The 23,116-nt window shown below is 37.0% G+C and overlaps 1 protein-coding gene across 4 annotated transcripts in view; it reads right to left on the bottom strand.

Annotated features, from left to right (window-relative positions):
- The window catches only part of CDIN1 (CDAN1 interacting nuclease 1), a 233,470-nt gene that overhangs the window by 172,677 nt on the left and 37,677 nt on the right, over nucleotides 1-23,116 (bottom strand). For 2 of the 4 annotated variants that reach the window (XM_081507112.1, XM_081507111.1), the window contains exons 2-3: nucleotides 5,098-5,143; nucleotides 4,143-4,207 (exon numbers count right to left, since the gene is read on the bottom strand). The exons of 1 other annotated variant lie outside the window; for it this stretch is intronic. In XM_081507112.1, the coding sequence (XP_081363238.1) occupies nucleotides 4,143-4,207; nucleotides 5,098-5,143 (111 nt within the window). The remainder of the gene's footprint in view (nucleotides 1-4,142; nucleotides 4,208-5,097; nucleotides 5,144-23,116) is intronic. One more of the 4 variants, XM_081507114.1, reaches the window with a different exon arrangement.

Raw genomic sequence — 23,116 nt, 5'->3', positions numbered from 1 at the left:
TGCCTGGAGAATTCCACGGACAGAGCAGCCTGGCGGGCTACAGTCCATGGGGTTACCAAGAGTTGGACACGACTAAGTCACTAACACTTTCACAATATAAATTAGATGTGCTGGTCAGGAAGTCCGTCTCTAAGGAAGCGACACTGAAGTAGAAACAGACAAAAAGGAAAGCAGCAAGCCATCAGAGGAAGCATATTCCCAACAAGAGAACAGTCGGTGCAAATGTCAGGAATGGGCCTGGGCTATCTGAGGACCAGGAAAGGCTCTAGTGCCACCAGAGGAGAACCTCTTCTCAGAGGTTGATCTGGAAAGAAGGAAAGAGGACAGCTAGATCCCAGATCACTGCCTGTGCCAGAAAACTGTCATCCTGAGTCCAAATTATATGGTTTTATATAAATGCTGCATCAATCACTATCCTGGTAATAACCAATAGGATACTTCCATTAAGTTTAAAGAAACAGGAGCTGGTCATACAACAACAGATGACACAGACTAAATGTCATCCTTCAGTTTGCCACAGGAGGACTAACAAATGTATAACTTGTAGGTGAAACCATCCCTAAAAGACCTTCACAGAAGGTCCATTTTATGACATTTTTTTAGTATGAAAGATCTGTTAGCATCTAAGATTAAAAACAATATGTACTGATTTTAAACATAACGGAAAGTTATTTAATCTTTAATATTTTTATAACTATTATGGTAAAACTTCAAAAACTACCAAAATTCTTCATGAAGCTTACATCTGAATACCATCTTTGTTGATTCTATATCAGAAAATCTCTGGAATCCATCTCCATGTCTGCAGCTATTTTCCCAGGGAACAAAGTAACTGAGGACAGGTACTTGTGGTTCTTATACTTGGTTCCTAGCACAGTAGATGGGACACATTGAGTGCAATGAAAACAGTGCCAATTAAACAAAAAAGTGGTTCAAATTTTCAGAAACTATTTGTATCATTTGATGTCAATATCATATTTGAACTAACCTTTTTTCCCATGTGAACACCTGAATAAAATCTAATTGGTCTGATTCTTCAAAGCTAATAAAGGTGGCCCCTCCGACAGTGTGTGTTGAGAGAAGGGAGGAGATGAGAGGCAATGTTTCTAAATTTTGCTACTGATGAGGAAACATGCAAATCTGACAAAATTGTGAGTGTGTGTGTGTGTGTGTGTACCCACACGTGCATATATGCCTGTGTGCACCGATCTAGAGAAATCTAAATAAATTTTACCAAGTATGTTTCCTTTTTAGAACTAAAATACCATTATTACAGTGGGAAAGAATAGAAAGCTGTTTTCAACATGAACACTCAAGCTGTGTCTATACATGCACAACATGAAGAACTGAGGATATTTGCTCAGTAACTCAAAGGGAAAATCTTTTCTACTGGTGTCTGGATAATTTGAAATTTCAGTTGACCACAATGGAATCACATTGTGGATTATGTGGTCTTAAATACAGACTTCAAATTCTGAATTGAGATCATCTCAATACTAGCAAGAATACAGAGACACAGGAATTCTCTGATACTGCTAGTAGAAATGAAACCATTACAACCTTTCTAGGTTGTAATTACATTATTTCTAGTTTGTATTACATTACAATAAAATCTTATGTGTTCATTATTTGCACCAGTAATTCCATCTACAGAAGTATTGAGAAACTAATCCAAAATGCAAAGACTTAAGCACCATAATATTTATCACAGCATTATTTATATCAGAAAATTGGAAACATATATGTGCGACAGAAGAATATTTCAATGAACTTTGATACCTTCACATGATAATGTATCAAAATGTTTACAAAAAGCTTTCTTCAAAACAATACTATGTTATACACATTTTTCCAAGTATAAAGTTCAGAATTCACAGCTGCATATATAGTATGACCTCATCTATGTAAAATTGGATTGACAGAAGACCAAGAAGAATAATACCAGTGGTTATCTATGGACGCCACAATTACAGACAATTCATTCATTTCTTTTTTATACCATTACACATGTGCTTAATTTTCACAATAGGCAAGTATTACTTTTATAAAAAAAATAGTTAGGATTGTTAAACTGCTTAAGCATGTTTTGATATAATTCTGCCTTTATGCTAATCAGCTAGAAATCAAAAATCTTTTGGGGCCAATTTACCACACAGAATACCTAGACATTCAAGTGCACATTTAGAAGAGGCCTATGAGGTCAAATCATTTGAAAAATAACAACAAAGCCTGTCTCCAAGCACAAGGTGTGGGGCAAAAAGTAAGGAAGTAAGGTAATAAAGTAAGAAACGAGTCAGACTGCTTTCCTGTTAGTCTGTGCATTACAGTCTAACTTCAAGTTTTTGTTTCAAACATTGTGACTCCAAAAAATTGAGATTCTTATATTTAACTGAATTTTAAGGAACACAAATATGTTTCTGAATTTTCATTATTACCCACTCAACTGTTCCTTGAGTAACCATACTTAAAGGAAAGATTTTTGTTTCTGGCCTCAACTATCCAGATAACCCAATAAAGTATGTTCACACTTTAGAGATCAAATATACTCTTTAATGAACCTAACTTTTTTTAAAGTAGTATTTAGAGATCTTAGGAGTCATCTAATTAAAACAGCCTTTATACAATGAAAAAAAAAAGATTATTAGAGGGCAGCACCATGGCCTGTTAGTAGATCTCCAAATTTCTAGAAAATGATCTGTTCTTCTTTGTTGAAGTTAACAGGGCCTTAAAGTCTGGATATAGAACCATACTTTTATATGAAAGCCTAAGACTATAAGTTTTATATAAGAATATACTTTTTGACACATGAACCACTTTTCAGTCTTTCTGTGGAGGGTCTGGTTGCCAAAGCAGTTGCTGGTTTCATGGCATTTTATGGGCCGTTCTCAACTTTATATGTATGATTTAGGTGATGACTTTAACTTAGATGTTAATTTCACAGAGGAGATTATGACTTTTGAATAAGTCAATTCCAACTTTACAAACACTTCTTGGAGAGTAATTCTCCGAGACATAAAAGTGTGTGTGTATGGGGGGAGGGGTGGCCTGCAGGTATGGTATGTATGCATGTATATTTCTTTAACAGACATTTCTACTCAAAACAGAACATATATTTACTGCATTTGGCATAGTGAATACTTTTTTCAAAACCTAACTTGAATAACTTTTCAATAAACATTTCTCAACTCTTTAAAAATATGAATTTACAGAAACATAATTCCAATATTTTATCTATATATTCACTTAATTCATAGAATTTTCATGCATAAAATTCATTCATCTAAAGTCAGTGGTATCATTCTCACCATAGAAAGATTGCTCTGTCACTCTTAAGTATAATAATTTTAGATTATATTTCAAACAGTTTTCCTTTCCAATATGTCCCTAAAATACTTCAGAAAGCAACCAACAATTTCTAATTCAAACCATTATTATTTACCATTATAAGTTATTCACTCATATTACAAAGATAAAAATTTTTAATTTTTTTTTAAAAAGGAGTTATTTTAAAGACTCATTTTGTTTCAGAACAAGAAAGGTTGGGAACTATAATAAATTAGGCTGAAATTAAAAGATTTCCTTTTAAAATATAAACCCCTCTTAAAAATCTGACAGTTGTACATTATTATATATCTCCATATGTCCTCACTTTATATATATCTTTTTTTTGCTTTTCTAAAATGGCTAACCAATACCTACAATGCAAAATACAAGTGTACCAAAATTCAATCTTACTTTCTAATATATTTTTCAGCTTGCTGATTTACATGAGAAATAAAAATTGGCTTGAGAACGTTCATATATACACATAGATATACGTATGCATGAACATATGCATCTATATAAGATATGCACTTACAGTAAGTTTCAAGCATCCAACGGGGATTTTCTAATATTGCAACTTTTTCTTACATAGTAAAGATTTCACACACATGTAAATTAAGATAGTCTTACCATATTCTTTAAATCTATATAACATAGTATTTGAGAAATTTAAAAAATATACTTGAAGTCTTAAATAACAGACTTAAAATGTCTTGGAATGTTACATAGAAAATCAATTTATTAATCTAATTTATTCATAATTATTATTACAAATAATAGGTATTATGATACCCTCTAGTGGGGCAGGCAGGTCATACCTCTGGTAATAACTTTCAATCGCTTCTGAAGTATGATGTTTGGCATGTGTTCTCTTAATATGTTTCTGAAACAAAATAAAAAAGATCTTTATGTTGTGTCACAGATCAGGTTCAAGAACAAAAATGACATATTTCTTGATCCCCATGTCTAACAAAAAGGGCAAATCGAATAATAGTTTGGGGATTTGGGTGGCAGCAGATATTTTTTCCCTTCTCCTCTGTGAACCTATGCATTTTAATCTCTGTTGCATGGCTGGGATGTCTCCAGTCTGTACCGCAAGGTACAGTATATATGTAAAAGCCAACAGGGTCATAGTAATTGAATCTAAATAAGTTTGCTTAGGGTTGTAGAGGGCAGAGAAAAACTTGTTCCCTCTTTCAACCTTTGTATTAATTTTTCCCCAATTCAATTCCATCTAAGTCCTCTGCAGTCTAGTTTTACAATCCAATTGCCATTTTTAACCAGGAAGAACATTGCTTAAAAACAACTTATTTGAAAACTACAAAAAGTAATTCCATAGAGACTTGCCACTTGACTGACACCTGTCATCTCATGATAAATGACTCCATTTTCTGCCTCTCTTGCCTTCTGCCACTCCAGCAATGGTCATTTATCATCATCTCTGTCAGCAATGGAAAGCGGCACTGACAGTGCAAGTCAGCAAACATTTAGCACATGGAACCACGCAACACGGGGAAATTATTATTGTCAGAATAATAATGGTTTAGCATAATTTATTACAGGTCCACCAAATAAGCAAAGGCTAGATGTTATTAGACAGATGGATGGGTAGGCTTGGCAGGCCTCCACTGAGACGCAGGCGGTGCTTGATGTGGAAAGGAGAACATCCTCCAACCCAATCAGAGAGCTGGCAGTTCAATTACAAAGAAATAAAGGGACATTCATCATTCAATTAGGCACCTGTCAACCCTCACAAAGGAGAAAACTTCTAACCTGGTACTCCTGGGAGAAGATGCTCAGCAGAGTGGCCTGCGATTGACTGGAACAAATAAAAGAAGGACAAAGTTAATTACCAGAGTGCACGGCAAAGAGACAAAAGGGAAAGGAGCTTCAAAGGTAGGCCTGCTGCCCTGTAATCCAACAGAACATGGAAACAAGTGCGGAAAAGTTGTTCCAGATGAACACCTCAAACAAAGGCTTCCTGCTGCGAGGTCAAGGAGAGAGAGAAAGGGAAAGGGGGGAAATACGGACAATCTCAAAGCAAACCATCATATGATTTGGATTTTCTTAAACTTCAGAATGACCGTAAATCATGTCTGTAGCACGCAGGTATGTTGAAAAGGGACCCAAGGTGGCAAGGTTTATTCCCACGGATAAATGATAAGAGTTAAATCCCATAAACGGTAGAAAACATGCAATTTATTCACTGGCAACATTCTGAAACTTATTTTGTTAGCAGGCAGGTGTCCTCTTCTATAGCTCTCTCAGATTTAACGGCAGAGAAAACTTTGCGCTTCGCTGGAAGTAGTGCACAGAGACAGCGGAACATCCCCACCGACTGGGGCCTGCTTTGAACAGAGAGGCCTTCACAGCAGGAAGCGGAGTCCTTGAGGACATCTTCCCTGAGACCGCCGCAAGCCTTATTCATCTAAGACTCCACACGATGTCAAACACCTGGCAGTGAAGCAACCTGGAAAACATTCTCTCCAAGTGGGGATTTTCCTCTCACAATTGTTAACATTTAGAAATGGAACAGGTTTTTTTTTTTCCTTGTCTAAAAAGCAATCAATAGCCCAATGCTATTCTTTCTGATTGCCCTTTGCAGACAGAGTTGCCTTATCATATGTTGAAAATGATTAGTTATTTCTGATACATTTTCCTACTAGAGGTATCCAAACAAAGTATAGTGCTAATAATTGGACTTTTATAGTACACCAAAGCACAGTGAATGATTAAAGTTTTTCTATTCATGAATGAAAGTGCTTAAGCTCATCACAGGTAGTTTAGAGAGTATGAAATAAACACAATGACACCATATTTCTTTACTCACTGTCAGTATTGTCATCTCTTGCATATCATTATAGATTGGGTTTCTAACCCCTTTCCACTCTTATTAGATTACAAAAGAATATGTTTTTTTTAAAAAAGATGCCATAAATGTTTATCAAGGAAAATCAATAATTACTAAAGGACTGTTTTGATAACTCCAAAAGTACTGAGAAATGATTGAATAAAATTATAAATTCATTACAGTCCAATTTCTTTTCATGTCTCTTTAAAAATGGAAGCCACCTTTGAAAGAGCCAGTTTTCTGTATAAAATCTTCCTACTGTGCTCGGCTTGCCTGAGCTTCACATGCAAATCACAGTCCCTAGTAGGGTTGCTGACAACCATCTCATGAAATAAAAAAAAAAAAAGGGTGAAATTAAGCCCAAATCTTTATAAATGACTGAATAAGTCACTATGTTAGGTATTTATGTACAATAAATAGAGTGCTCCTCATTGCACAGCAAAACATATTTATCTTAACCAATTAATGGAGGGCAAACTGTCAGTGTCTCTGTGTCAAACAATATGATGGAAATAAATGCGCATGTAACAGGCAGGTCAGGGACCAATGACTAACAAGAAAGAAACTAAACTGAATCAAACAAAAATATAATTGTAGATGCTCAGAAAGGGAAGACTAACAGACAGCTGGAGGAATAAGCCCAGGAATAAACAATTCAAAGTGAGAAGTTCATCAAGAGTTGAGAGCACCGTCAAAACTGAGGGCAAGATAATGTCTTCAACCAGGAAACCATCTTCAAACAGCTTGTAATTCAATTCATCTAAAGTCATGGACATAGCCTATGAAGCAATGCATTTTCTCAGTGGCCAAGAGGGTTAGTTACAGTATAAATTCAACATTCCCTTGGTTCATTTCACAAAGAATATGGTTTCTAGCTAAGAAGAAAGAGAGGAGATGGTTCTGTGAACTGAAAGGCTTATCTTGAGTATCACAGTCAGTCCCATCAGTAGTGTTCATTGTGCATCCACAGTGTCCTGAGGTCATGTGTATGGGAAAGCATGCCTCCAAAACAAAATGTCCACATTTAAAGTGGACAGGAATTGATTTAGAGGAAACTTTCCACATATATATGCAAAAAAAGTAAAAATTAAAATATTATCGAGTACTCACATATTTTTTAGGGATTAAGTGAAGTAAATCATACCCTGACTCTTCATATATTTCAAGACTGTACTGGCTTTGGAACATATACATGCCACTTAGGATATAAGTGTTTTCAATTTACATATTAAAAAATACGATCACTTAATTTGCACACATGCCCAAGATGGATTATGAAGTTTCTTCAACGATAATTTTGTCTATTTTTCCCCATACTAAGCCCCCAGATTAAGCTCCTCACTCTGCAGGTGTCTGAAAAAAGAAGAGCGCTGAGTGGACTCCTACACAGGCTCTCTGTAAAACCTTGTCTGAGTTGCGTGACATGGCTTACGGAGCAGCAATGGGGACAGAGTCAACACACTGAGGATGATGCAACAGAAGATGGAAAGACCTTGGGTCCTTGAGGACACTGCTGAGCTGCTCAAGACCATAAAGTGAAGTGACTGCCTTCCATACTTCTTTTGTATGGAAAAAGAAGGAAGGAAGTGGGGGGAGGGAGGGAGGCAGAAGGGAAAGGAGGAGGAAGAAGGAAGGAAGGAAAGAGAGGGGAGGGGAGGGAGGGAGGGAAGGCTTCTGTTTCCTACGTGCCCAGGAAGCGGGACACATGATGGAAGAAGGGCATGGCGGCAGGGAGCTCCATCAGGACGGCATCTTCACAGGATGCAATACTCAGAAGGGGCTGCCCATTCTTACACTCTGTAATGCTCTTCCTAACTGGCAGCTACGGTACTGGGCTTCCTTAAAATTGTTCCTCTGTCACTGTGTCACTAAACCGATGTGCCTAGAGATCATAAATTGCTGTGTGTGAGTGACTTTTCCTCACAGAATTTAAACACTGACGGGGCACCGTTTACCCTCATTTTATACTGCATTTAAGACTTCAAATGCCAGGTACTTAACAGGCAACAAACCAGGGCCCCATATTGTATTTAACTCCAGACCCATCCAGCTCAGTAACCTGAAGGACATTAAAGAAAATGACACCACGGGGTTGGATGGAAGTTTTGACAATCCGAGGCAGACTTCAAGCAAGCAGAACCTTAAGGAACACGATACTACACAGGATAAATTCTTCCTTTTCTCAAGTGCCTAACCTTCAAAAAAGACCATAAAGAAAGAAATGTTTTTACCTAACTTTCACGTTCCTTTTGCTCTAGAACCTAGGATGCGTCAGTGTCTCTACTCTAACAGGCTTGAAATCCTCTAAACAAGATCAGTGTTATTTCTGGAACTCAGGAAGCAGTAACTCAAACTAAGGATGATAAAGAAAGATATTCCAACAAAGCCTTAGGCTTGAAAGCCTTACAAGGTACAATACCACCTCTCTAAACCGGTGAAAGAATATAATTAAAACACTGGCTCTGTGTGGTCAGTGACTTAGTACTAGTCAAGGAAAGTTTTCCATAAAAGCAATGCCTTACCTTCCCTCACGGGCTTCCCTGGTGGCTCAGTGATAAACAATCCTCCTGCACGTGCAGGAGACACAGGTTTGATCCCTGAGTTGGGAAGATACCCCAGAGAAGGAAATGGCAACCCACTCCAGTATTCTTGCCTGAGAAATCCCATGGACAGAGGAGCTTGGTGGGCTACAGTCCATGGGGTCTCAAAAAAAGAGTCGGACGTGACTTAGTGACTAAACAACATACTTGGGATTTATGTTAGTTACCTCAGTTGTGTCCAACTCTTCGCGAACCCATGGACTGTGGCCCACCAGGTTCCTCTGTCCATGGCGTTCTTTAGGCAAGAATACTGGAGTGGGTTGCCATTCCCTTCGTCAGGGGATCTTCCTGACCCAAGAATTGAACCTGGGTCTCCTGCACTGCAGGCAGATCTTTAGCATCTGAGCCACCAGGGAAGCCCACTTATATTTTATATATGTGAAAAAAGTAGTTACTGTTCCAGGCACTTAACTAGTTTTGCTGGTAGGTTGATGTAAAGCCACATGCAAAACAGCTCCATCTACAGCAAGAGCTAAGAGTTATATCAACAGCTAGTTTGTGCTACACACTATACTCTGCCTTTTATTATACCCTCAGAGCAAACCTCTAAAGTAGGTACTATTATCGTTCTTATTTAAAAGAAGGGAAATGGAGGAAGAGAAGTTAAGGGAAGTATACAATTAAAGACCTAGGTAAGTGGGAGAACTGGAAATCAAAATCCAGTTCGGATTCCAGAACTCAAACTCTTAATCCCCATGCTAATCTGCCGTTCTACTCTGTGCTAACACCCATTGCTTAAGGTTAAGCATTTATGTTACATTACCCTCCAAGCAATCCTTCAGTCAGTTCAGTTCAGTCGCTCAGTCATGTCCGACTCTTTGCGACCCCATGAATCACAGCACGCCAGGCCTCCCTGTCCATCACCAACTCCCGGAGTCCACCCAAACCCATGTCCATCGAGTCGGTGATGCCATCCAGCCATCTCATCCTCTGTCGTCCCCTTCTCCTCCCGCCCCCAATCCTACCCAGCATTAGGGTCTTTTCCAATGAGTCAACCCTTCGCATGCGGTGGCCAAAGTATTGGAGTTTCAGCTTCAACATCAGTCCTTCCAATGAACACCCAGGATTGATCTCCTTTAGGATGGATTGATTGGATCTCCTTGCAGTCCAAGGGACTCTCAAGAGTCTTCTCCAACACCACAGTTCAAAAGCATCAATTCTTCGGTGCTCAGCTGTCTTCACCGTCCAACTCTCACATCCATACATGAACACTGGAAAAACCATAGCCTTGACTAGATGGACTTTTGTTGGCAAAGTAATGTCTCTGCTTTTAAATATGCTGTCTAGGTTGGCCATAACCTTTCTTCCAAGGAATAAGCGTCTTTTAATTTCATGGCTGCAGTCGCCATCTGCAGTGATTATGGAGCCTCAAAAAATAAAGTCTGACACTGTTTCCACTGTTTCCCCATCTATTTCCCATGAAGTGATGGGACCAGATGCCATGATCTTAGTTTTCTGAACGTTGAGCTTTAAGCCAACTATTTCACTCTCCTCCTTCACCTTCATCAAGAGGCTCTTTAGCTCTTCTGCACTTTCTGCCATAAGAGTGGTGTCATCCGCATATCTGAGGTTATTGATATTTCTCCTGGCAATCTTGATTCCAGCTTGTGTTTCTTCCAGCCCAGCGTTTCTCATGATGTACTCTGCATAAAAGTTAAATAAGCAGGGTGACAATATACAGCCTTGACGGACTCCTTTTTCTATTTGGAACCAGTCTGTTGTTTCTTGTCCAGTTCTAATCGTTGCTTCCTGACCTGCATACAGGTTTCTCAAGAGACAGGTCAGATGGTCTGGTATTCCCATCTCTTTCAGAATTTTCCACAGTTTACTGTGATCCACACAGTCAAAGGCTTTGGCATAGTCAATAAAGCAGAAATCGATGTTTTTCTGGAACTCTCTTGCTTTTTCGATGATCCAGCGGATACTGGCAATTTGATCTCTGGTTCCTCTGCCTTTTCTAAAACCTTAAAGGTGGGCATTGTTGCTTTGGGACAGAAAATTGAACACAGGAGATAAAGTTCTGATCAAATCCCATAGCTTTAGACAATATTCCTTTAAAAAAAAAAAAAACTTAAATTGCAGCCTTACTTTAATTAACTACATAAAAAGAAAAAAGTTCCTATAGGAAAGAGTCAATGATTAAAAAGTTATTGGCTAATTTTCATTATTCTTCCTGCAGCTAAGGTGTATTTTGTTATTAATAACAATCACACCATTGCCTGAAGTGTCTCTATGTGACTGTAAATGTGTCTTTTGCCCAAATGCTATTTACTACATACAAAACAGCTTTAAATCCTTTCCTGAACAACACACGTTCAAACCCAATCAATCTTCTCTACAGAGGACAACACCCTCCAGACGTGTTAACTTCATTATATAATATTTAATGAAGTTTTCTAGTTATAAATAGTATATATTCTGTGTAAAATATATAGATATCTGTGTTCCTGTGTTTTTTATTCTGCCTGGTGTGTATGTGTGTGTGTCAATACACAAAAATAAAATTTCAAAAATTGTGTTTTAAACATACTTTTGTAACATACCTTCATTACATAAAATATTAACATTTATCTATTCCATAACACATTAATCTTTTAAAAATCATTTTTACTGTGAATAAGACAAAACCACATAACCACTTTGATTACCAAATAGAATACTTCTGGGATCTGAAAAGGCATTCCGTCTGACTGCCACCCTTTCTCTCTCCAGAGGAATCTGATCTTTAACACAGTGTGTATTCTTTTGCACCTGTCTTCTTTTACTCAATATGTCTATGTGGGTGACTCTTGTTAATTTTAAGTGTAGTTAATTCATTTTCATTGCTGTATGGTATATTCTATCGTATAAGCATACTCCACATTTATCTATTCAATTGATGAACCTCTGAACTGTTTCTAGTCTTTTGCAATGAGAATGATGCTGCTGTGAACATTTCTGCATGTTTTCTGAGGCGTATGTGTACACATTTCTCATGGGTATAAATGTGGAGTAGAATTCTGGACCATTTGATATGCAAATCTCTAGCTTTAGTAGATATTGTCAAACAATTTTTCAAAGTATTTGTAACAATTTTCAGTTCCTGCCAACACTAAATGAGCGTTCCCAATGTTAAACATCCTTGTCACATCTTCAAGTTAATGGCTTGTATTTCCATTTTCTTTCTAGTGTTTTCTGGAGTGCTGAAATTTTTTATTTTGATGAAGTCCAATGTAGCAATTCTTTATTATTGTTACCTTTTTTGTGTGTTGTGTGTCTTTTCTAAGACATCTTTGCCTATTCACAGTCATGAAGATAATTTTGTATGTTTTCTTTTAGAAGCTTAAGAATATTAGGTGGATGATCTATCTTGAGTTAATTTAATGAACTGAGATAGGAGTCACATTTTGCTTTTATTATTTTTGTACACATATCCAATTGGTCACACACCGTTTACCCATGAACTATCATGTTGCCTATGAGGAAACCAAATATCTAAGGGTCTATTTTGGGACTCTCTAATCTGTTCCACTGATTTATATGTTTATCTTTGCACAGATACCACATTGATTTGATTTACTATTGACAAAGTCTGTACATTTAAAGTATGTACTAATATATTTAGGTTTAAGCTTATATCTTACTGAATAATAATTTTCTTAATCACCATACACTCCTTTTTTTGTATTCTTTTAAAGTGATTTAGTACTTATTCTTCATTATTTTTCATGTCAACTTGGAAGTTATATGCTCTTATACTATTAATAATTATCCTGCATAAACACATGCCCAAGTTAAACTTGGTGATTAACTGCTGCCTGGAAAATACAAAAACTTTACAACACTATCTATGCTTCTTCCATTCTGACATATAGGATATTACTGACATTGTTTTAATTCTACATACATCTTAAAATTCACAAGACACTGCTGTTGTTTTATAAAGTTTCTGTTCATTCTGATATACTCACATATGTAGCATTCATTGCCCTTCCTTCCTTTTCCATCCACAATAACTTTCTTCTAATAATTCAATCAATGCAGATGTGTTGTGATGTCAAATTCTGGTCTTTCAATGAAAATGTACCCTATGTCTCTATCTGGTTTTGAGATTTTTTTTTTAAAAACTTCACTTATTAGGAGTTTTAACTCTGGCATTTAGTAACTCCTGCTTACAGTTTGTTGCACTTCTTAAGCACATGACAATTATTTTTTCAAACTTGCTTTAACACTTTTTCTCTCCTGCCCAAGACTCCAAATGAGTCTGTGTTAGCCCTCCCTACTGTAAGCTCCATCTTTTATTCTCTCTTCATATTTTATGTCTTTTCATTATTCTGTATTACATTATGGGTATTTTCATCTCATCTATCCTCCAGTTCACTATTTCTCTCTTCGGTAATGTCTACCTTGCTATTAAATACATTCATGGAGTTAAATCCATCCAATTTCAATTACTGTGTTTGCAGATACTCTGATTCTTTTTCAAGTAAGTTCCCTATAGACTTTCAATCTTTTTTAGCATCTTGAATAAGCTACAATTGTAAAAATTCTGTTTAGGTAGTTCCAATTGCCAGAGCCCTGATAAGTCTATTTCTATAGTTTTCACTGGCCTCCATTTATGTTGTCATATCTCCTTATGTAACTCAGTATCTCCTATGATGTGCCACACTACGTGAAAAACTGCTTTATAAAAAATATGAATATGAAAATGGTTAACTTTCTCCAGAGGGGATTCTGATTTGATTCTGGGAGCGCTAGGAGTCTAGGATCACCTTCGTCCAATTACACGTATTAAATTTTTAGGCCAATGAGGTATATTTGAAGGTAAAATACAGTAATGTAGAGCCCTTTTACTTCCAGTGCACATTAACTCCTAGGATATAGTTTTTTAGGGGGGCCCCCCAACACCTAAGAAAGAGAATGAGATGGTTGGATGGCATCACTGATTCAATAAACATGAGTTTGAGCAAATTCCGTGAGATAGTGAAGGACAGGGAAACCTGGCATGCTGCAGTCCATCTGGTCACAAAGAGTCAGACACAACTGAGCAACTGAACAACAACAACTCAACAACTGGGACATTTGCAAGAGTTCCCACCTCTGGTAGACCCTAGATCCAAGGATCTCTAAACCTTGTCCTCCAGCTCTATAAAGCTGTCAAAGGTTGTGTTCAGGACTTGGCTAGACTATATCTGCTAAAAAGGTAATTAAGTTAGAATTCAATGACTAAACTGTTAGTCCCCCAACCCCTAATTTTAAAAAATTAATTCATTACTAACTAACCAATAAATTAAATAAGAAATCACAATGGAAATAACAGCAACAAAACATAAAATTGAGCTATGACAGTAGTGCATTTCAACAGTTGTGGGAAATACATTGCTTTAATTAAATATAAGGGGAAAAAATAAACTTATTTTATTCTAGGAAGTTCTAGCAAACTGAAGATTCCAGAAAACAAGAGAGGAAAAGAAATAAGAGAATCAGAAAGGAAAGAAACAAATCAAGCCTCCCTATTTGAAGATGAGAAGGCTTAGAAACAACAAGAGAATCTATAAACAAAGGTTTTAAACACTAATAAGACATCTCAGAAAAGTAACTGGATATAATATTAATATAAAAAGGAAATAAAATTCTTATAAAACAGTAAAATTAAATTAGCAAACTGAAAAGAAAAATGGACCTCATTCACAATAATAAAAAAACCATAAAGTATTGACATATATATTTAACAAAAATGTGTAAAATCTTTGAAGAAAATCATAAAACTTCACTGAAGAGTGCAAAAGAGTTCCTGACGAAGAGATAAGATATTTTCACAAAGAAAATTCCAAGAGTAAAAAGATAGTATTAATTAAAGTGTTAATTCTCTACATATTAACCTATGATTTTAATTAAAATCCAACCAAATTCACTAGTTTTATGGTGGAATGTGATAAATTTATCTTAAAATTCAGGAAGAATAATCATGTCAGGAATAGTTAATAAATTCTGAAAAGCAAAAATAGTGCTTTCTTACTCTATCAGGTATCAACGTGGATTATATTTCAAAAACATTTACCAAAAAAAGCATGCTCAAGAATTATACAATATTTGTTACCATTTATATAAAGTCTAAGAACAGCAAAATATAATTACCTTTTTGCTCATGGACGTTTATGGATACAGCAAAAGAAATACATGAGGCTAAAACACTAAACTCAAGATAATGGTTACCTCAGGTGAAGGAGAAGAGGAAAGAAATCAAAGTATCATAGAAATTTTTTAAAAATTAAAATCTTAAAGGCTATAAACTGTTGATACCATCAGAATATTTCATTTCTGTAAAAGTAAAAAGCATCTGAAACAAATATAAACAGAGGTAGATTCAGAGTTCATTATACTATTCTCTACTCTATGTATGCTATATTTCATAATAAAATTAAATAAGTAGGAGAAGAATAATAGAAAAAATTGAAGAGGAGCCAGATAAATTGATCTAAGCTTTTTTTCTGCTCTAAGTCCTGCCCTATTCTAAATGTTCTTATTTAATTAGAGGCTTAAGTATCTATACTTTTTTCCTTTCTAATTTAATTTGGGTTTTAACTTTTCAGAGTGAGCCATAACATAAACAAGATAAAGAATAAGAAGCCTGGGTGAAAGACACTTAATTTTGTTTCCAAGACCAGATATTGGGTCATCTTTCTCTAAAGCAATCCCAATGACTGCAATGCAGTATAACAGACACAGTACAGTACAGTGTTAGTAGCTCAGCTGTGTCCGACTCTTTGTGATCCCATGGACTGCAGCCCACCAGGTTCCTCTGTCCATGGAATTCTCCAGGAAAGAATACTGGAGTGGGTTGCCATGCCCTCCTCCAGAGGATCTTCTTGACCCAGGGTTTGAACCTGGGTCTCCCACACTGCAGGCAAATTCTTTAATGTCTGAGCTACCAGGGAAGCTCTGTACAAAATACTTATTGAGTCTTTCTTCCTATAATGATTTATTCCGATTTCATTCTTTAATAAGTCAGCTAAAACTACACAATTAGAAATCCTTAAATCTGTAGTAATTTTATCATGATTACCAGAAAGAGTAAAAGAGAAAGAGAAAGTTAATTATGGATAATCTGATAACACAACTGCACTCATCTCACATGCTAGTAAAGTAATGGTCAGAATCCTCCAAGCCAGGCTTCAGCAATACGTGAACCGTAAACTTCCAGATGTTCAAGCTGGTTTTAGAAAAGGCAGAGGAACCAGAGATCAAATTGCCAACATCCGTTGGATCATCAAAAAAGCAAGAGAGTTCTAGAAAAACATCTATTTCTGCTTTATTGACTATGCCAAAGCCTTTGACTGTGTGGATCACAATAAATTGTGGAAAATTCTGAGAGATGGGAATACCAGATCACCTGACTTGCCAACTGAGAAATCTGTATGCAAGTCAGGAAGCAACAGTTAGAACTGGGCATGGAACAACAGACTGGTCCCAAATAGGAAAAGGAGTACGTCAAGGCTGTATATTGTCACCCTGCTTATTTAACTTATATGCAGAGTACATCATGAGAAATGCTGGGCTGGAAGAAACACAAGCTGGAATCAAGATTGTTGGGAGAAATATCAACAACCTCAGATACACAGATGACACCACCTTTATGGCAGAAACTGAAGAAGAACTAAAGAGCCTCTTGATGAAAGTGAAAGAGGAGAGTGAAAAAGTTGGCTTAAAGCTCAACGTTCAGAAAACTAAGATCATGGCATCCGGTCCCATCACTTCATGGGAAATAGATGGTGAAACAGTGGCAGACTTTATAGTTTTGGGCTCCAAAATCACTGCAGATGGTGACTGCAGCCATGAAATTAAAAGACACCCGCTCCTTGGAAGGAAAGTTATGACCAACATAGAAACCATATTAAAAAGCAGAGACATTACTTTGCCAACAAAGGTCCATCTAGTCAAGGCTATGGTTTTTCCAATAGTCATGTATGGATGTGAGAGTTGGACTATAAAGAAAGCTGAACACCAAAGAATTGATGCTTTCGAACTGTGGTGTTGGAGAAGACTCTTGAGAGTCCCTTGGACTGCAAGGAGATCCAACCAGTCCATCCTAAAGGAGATCGGTCCTGGGTGTTCATTGGAAGGACTGATGTTGAAGCTGAAACTCCAATACTTTGGCCACCTGCTGCTAAGAGCTGATTCATTTGAAAAGACCCTGATGCTGGGAAAGATTGAAGGCGGGAGGAGAATGGGACAACAGAGGATGAGATGATTGGATGGCATCACCGATTCAATGGACATGAGTTTGGGTAAACTCCGGGAGTTGGTGACGGACAGGGAGGCCTGGCGTGCTGCAGTCCATGGGGTCGCAAAGAGTTGGACACAACTGAGTGAATGAACTGAACTGAACTGATAACAGTAGCCTATATGTGAAGATATTGATAATCCTGCCCATGTTGGTTAAAACTCAACTTTCTTCCACCTCTGCATGAAGTATTATCTAGTCTATTTTCCATCCTTTCCTCTCCTCTGGCTATTCTTCATTTACTTCCGAGCATGCTTCTATCTTCTTAAGCCACAACCTGCCTAAGGTTCAAACTACTGTCCACTGTTTCCATTCACTACCACAAACGAAAAAGTTTGTCTGGGGGTCTTTGTCCAGTAAATCCTATTCAGTCTCCACCCAATGGCAATCTCACTTCTAACCTCACTTGTTAACTAAAACAAAGATACACAGAGACTTCCTCACCACCAAACACCAAAGACGTACTTCTTACCTTAGTCGACCTCATTGCAGTATTTTACACTATTAAATCAAACTGTTTTAATGAAGGGAATCCTTTAAGAGACATAGACCAAGGCCAACCCTCTCATTTTAAAAATGACAAAAATAAAGGTCATAGAGATGAAATCCCTGCCCAAAGTTACACAAAGGATTATTTTACACCAGGTACCTGTCAATCAAGGAAAAAATAAGTTGTGCTACAAGCAGGACTTGTTGGAGGAATACTTAGATATGTTACCTTAATAGATGAGAATATCACATACTTTCAATGCAATTTTATTATTTCGGTAATCATAATGTTTCTGTGACCAATGTGTATAAATTAAAACACAAACAAATCAAAAAGCAAAATATACTAGAACACAAATTATATCAGCAGTAGACCCCAACCCCCAAGTTCCCACTTTTCACCACCAAAAGATAAAATGAATAAGAGATCAAAATTCTGAATTTTACTTCTCAATGACAGTTCTTTTTACTATAAATGCAAATTTTATATGATCTTACAGTGTGGAAAGTGATTCTTTTTCCAGGTAATGTGCACATCCCCCGATTTAGGACCATTTGTTAGCCCTTTGGAATACTACTTTTCTCTTACAAATTTCTCATGGACGTTTTTACATATTCCACAGTTATTTTTTAAACAATAGGGAGCATCAAAAGTTGTACTGTTAAGGAAGCATGGTAGGAATTGTCTTTATTCCTGAGGTGCTTAAATTCTAATTGGAAAAAAATCATTTAATATCTTGAAGTCTCAGTTTCACCACCTGTACACATATTCCATGACTTTAGAGCCCACTTTCACCTTGAAAGTTCTGTGATTCTTATCAGTTCTACAATTCCAAAATTTAGATGTCTTAAATTTCTTTCTGCTTATAGCCCTGAAACTTTTAAATATAGCTTATCAGAAAACTGTGCCTTGGTTCTTATAATAATGACTTGTGCCCGTGTTGACACTGGACACTTCCGTATGGGCCTAATATAGCAGGTCTATTCTAGGTTAATAGCTAGAGTGATTAAATTGTTTATTAAGACTTCTAGGCATTTAAAGTAATCAGACCACAGTATGAGAACATGGGAGGAAAATAATTAACTCCTTTCATTCACTACTGATTATAAGGTACCACATCTCACACTAGAGGTTAAATAATCACTTCATGGGTCTAGCACCTCAACTATTTCACTGACGAAATCCCAGTCTCCCCCAAATTACCTTATTTTTTGATTCAGACTGAACACATATACTTAATGAAAGAATCAAAAGATTTTTACCTGAAAAGCTGATTTCTAAAAATATGTATATAAGTATATAAATACATAAATAAATATTCAACCTCACAATTCTCCAAGTACTGACAGACTTTTTTTTTTTTTTTTTTTTGAGAAGGTCTCTAGTTCCAACTAGGTAATCCCAGACAAGTATGTCATCAGGACCTATAACATCATCTCTCTGCTTGGTTGGCTTTGCTTGGCTGTCAAGATTTTTCATCATGGTGGCCAATGTTGAGGACAACAGAGGTAATTCTTACTCTTAAAATAAGTTTAGTTCTAGAATAATATTTGTCAAAGGGGTTAAAAATACAAGCCTTAGACTGAAAATAGCACCCAGTAACACTGTTCATTTTCCTCAGTAATACTGAGTGCTGAAAAGATTACAGATTCTGACCAACCTTTAGATAATTTTCTTAAAACAGTTACTTATCAAAACCAAGTGAATTAATTTCACTCTATGAAGCCTTTACTGAAAATTAAAATTTAAGAAGACATACAGATGGATAATAAACACATGAAAAGATGCTCAACCTTCATTAGAGCTCATTGGTGATGGACAGTGAGGCCTGGCGTGCTGCGATTCATGGGGTCGCAAAGAGTCGGACACGACTGAGAGACTGAACTGAACTGATTTGAGAAATGCAAATCAAAACTACAATGAGGTATAACCTTACCCCAATCAGAATGGTCATTATCAAAAAAATCTACAAACAAATGCTGGAGAGGGTGTGGAGAAAAGGAAACTCTCTTGCACTGCTGGTGGGACGGTAAATTGATACAGCCACTGTGGAGAACAGTATAGAGATTCCTTAAAAAACTAGGAATAAAACTACCATATGTCCCAACAATCCCACTACTGGGCACATACCCTGAGGAAACCATAATTGAAAAAAACACACGTACATCAATGTTCATTGCAGCACTATTTACAAGAGCTAGGACATGGAAGCAGCCTAGATGTCTGTTGACAGATGAATGGATAAAGAAGTTGTGGTTCATAAACACAATTACTTAGCCATAAAAAAACATTTGAGTCAGTTCTAATGAGATAGATGAACCTAGAGCCTATTATACAGAATGAAGTAAGTCAGAAAGAGAAAAACAAACATCATATATTAACGCATATATATGGAATCTAGACAGATGGTACTGATGAACCTATATGCAGGGCAGGAATGGAAATGCAGACATAGTGAACAGACTTGTGAACACAGTGGGGAGAGGATGGGACGAATTGGGAAAGTAGCATTGAAACATATACATTACCATGTATAAAATAGATAGTCAATGAGAATTTGATGTAGGACAGGCAGGGAGCTCAAACTCGTGCTCTGTGACAACCTAGAGGAGTGGGATGGAGTGGAAGGTGGGAGGGAGGTTCAGAAGGCAGGTAACATATGTATACCTATGGCTCATTCATGTTGATGTACAGCAGAAACCAACACAATATTGTAAAGCAATTCCTCCACTTAAAACTAAATAAATTTAATGAAAAAAAACGTGTACTAAACATCCTACCATAGTAAAACATTTTACTTTGCTATGACTGCTGTAACAAATAACCATGCATTTGAAGAAGGAACCTTTGAGATTTGAAGAGGGGCTTTTGAGAGGTAATTAGGGTTAGATTAGGTATTGAGCCCTTATGAGGGTACTAGTGACCCTCATAGAAGAAAAGGAAGAGAAAGATCACTCTGAAAGCATGCACCAAGGAAAGGTCAAGTGAGGACACAGGGAGAAGGTGGCCATCCACAAGCCAGAAAGAAAGTCCTCACCAGGACCTGACCAGGCTGGCACCCTGATCTTGAACTTCCATTCTCCAGAACTGTGAGAAAATAAATGTCTGCTGTCTAATCCATTCAGTCTATGGTATTTTGTTATGACAGCCCAAAATAAAGTAGACATTCAAGGTCCTTTCACAATAAGTCCGCACTTTGAGAGCTAATGATTGATCACTCACTTCTCCAAGAGTCCCTGATAGCTAGCTAATTCTTCAAGTTTAAGGTCTGGGTCAGGCTCTCCTGAGTTCTTCCTAACTCTGAGTCTCTTCCTTGGGAAATAGATTTCTGAAAACATCCCCACCCCTTAAAAAATGCCCCCACATCAGCTTATTACTTATAATGAGTTTTATGAAACAAGCTAATTTTACTTCATGTTGCCCAACTTTTTCCCCTTTGAATTTCAAATATCTTCTGGGCTTGTTTATACTGAAAATTCTAATGCTTTGAATGGATCTCTTTTCTCAGGGAATTTCTCAGTTTATGAAATCCTGCTAGAATACCAAGTCATTCCACCAACTCATCATCACAAGTAAATAAATGAACATCTAGAGGCTAATTTAATTCTGTGACCAAAATGTTACTTATCTATGTCTAAGAAACACAATTGCTTTTGTAACCTTTACACAAGGTAAAAAAGTTTAGAATATTGTTTAAAACCATTTAAACATTTCCTTCTTTTTTTCTATATAAAAATATGTATTTTGCTCTCCTAATTTTTCTTAATAGGTCACAGAGATCTTATATAAAACTAGTAAAAAATAACTGACTAGATTAACTTTATAATGGTTATCATTTATAAAGATCGAACTATCACCTTTACCATTTTCTTTCCAAATAAATTTTTGGTTTTATTAACATAATGGTATTAATTAGTCTCATACCCTTTCTCTGTCTTTTATCCCATATTCCCAATCCCCAACTACCAAACTGATGCTTTGCATTTAAGAATTTAACAAGGAAATGCAGGAATTGGCATAAAAGTAACTTCCTGAATGACTTACTGCTTCTACACAGCCTCAGTAGTGTTCCTATGAGATCAGCAAACTATTCGAAGCTTTAGATGCTATATTCTCCCTACTATATTAGTTTGAAAAAAACTCTAAATTTTCAACCTTCTCTAAAAACATCATCATCATCATATGGGCTATAATTATTCTAGAACCACCCCACATTAATAATAAATGCTGGGAATGTTAAAACAATGAATGGAATGCCTTAAAATGCATTAAGCCCTTCCCTTATTAAATGCAAAATTTTAACTCTTACCACAAGCCTTTTATTTTTCATTCACAATCAAATTCTTTTGGCAGTTAATCTCAGTACTTACTGTCATTCACTCCAATAAAACCAGCCTTAAATGGCTGCAAATGCCTTCCCTACTTCTCTCCATGTTTTAAGAGAAACCAGAGGAGGAGCCGACTCAATGGACATGAGTTTAAGCAAGCTCCGGGAGATGGAGAACAAGGGAAGCCTGGTGTGCAGCAGTCCATGGGGTCGCAAAGAGTTGGACATGACTGAGCAACTGAACAACAAGCAGAGGAGCAGAGATGGAGCTCAGTTGCTAAGACATACACAACACAGTTATGCTCTGTTACACACTAACTTCTGCCAGAATATCCGATTCGTGACTTTTCCCCATTTCTGTTGAACTCTATCAGTCTAATTAAAAGTTGCCACTCACCAAACACTACTAATTGTGGTGATGACAATGACAAAGATAGCAACATTGGTGGACAGCTTCTTAGGTACCACACCATTTTATTTAATTATCATTACTATAATAATAAAAGTACAGTAGTATTTGGGAAAGGGCTTCCCTGGTGGCTCAGCAATAAAGAATCCACCCGCCAATACAGGAGACTCAGGTTCAATCCCTGGGTTGGGAAGATCCCCAGGAGAAGGAAGTGGCAACCCGCTCCTGTAATCTTGCCTGGAAAATCCCATGGACAGAGGAGCCTGGCAGCTACAGTCCATGGGGTCGTAGAGTCAGACATGATCTAGCAACTAAACAACAACATCTGAGAAACTGAGGGAACTGGAGAAGTATCTTATCCAAATTAACACAGCCAGCATGTGGACATAGTTTGCCCTCCAACTCTGAATTCTTAATACCGCATCCAAATGATAAAACACAGTATTTCAATATCACAAGATTCTTAGTTGCACACAATCTAGTTTCAGCAGAAAAGGGGAGTTACTAGAGACTTTTAGACAGCTCATGGAATCACTTGCAGGATCGGAAAGTAAGGCTCAGAGTCCTCCTAATCCAGAGTAACGCCTAAGCCACTTGGCAGAAGAGCTCCTGTCAGTCAGCACAGCCGCCCCATGATCCTGCCCACAGCGCTCAGAGTTCCACCAGCGGGGCCTCCAACAACTGGTCACTCCTCTGCAACACTGGCCAGGAGACTGGATCCTAAACACAAAAGGTTTCCACTTCTTCACCATTGCCAGATCTGAATTCATCACCAGTAAAGTTCACGTGTGCCTCTTGGCTATATATGAATACAGTTTTAGCCATAATTTGAAGTTATATTTACACTGTAAA

This window comes from Giraffa tippelskirchi, chromosome 7, assembly GCF_054371585.1.
Source record: "Giraffa tippelskirchi isolate mGirTip1 chromosome 7, T2T-mGirTip1v1.2.pri, whole genome shotgun sequence".
Taxonomy (NCBI): Eukaryota; Metazoa; Chordata; class Mammalia; order Artiodactyla; family Giraffidae; genus Giraffa; species Giraffa tippelskirchi.
The sequence above is the reverse complement of the archived record's forward strand: the minus strand, read 5'-3'. Positions and strand labels throughout refer to the sequence as shown.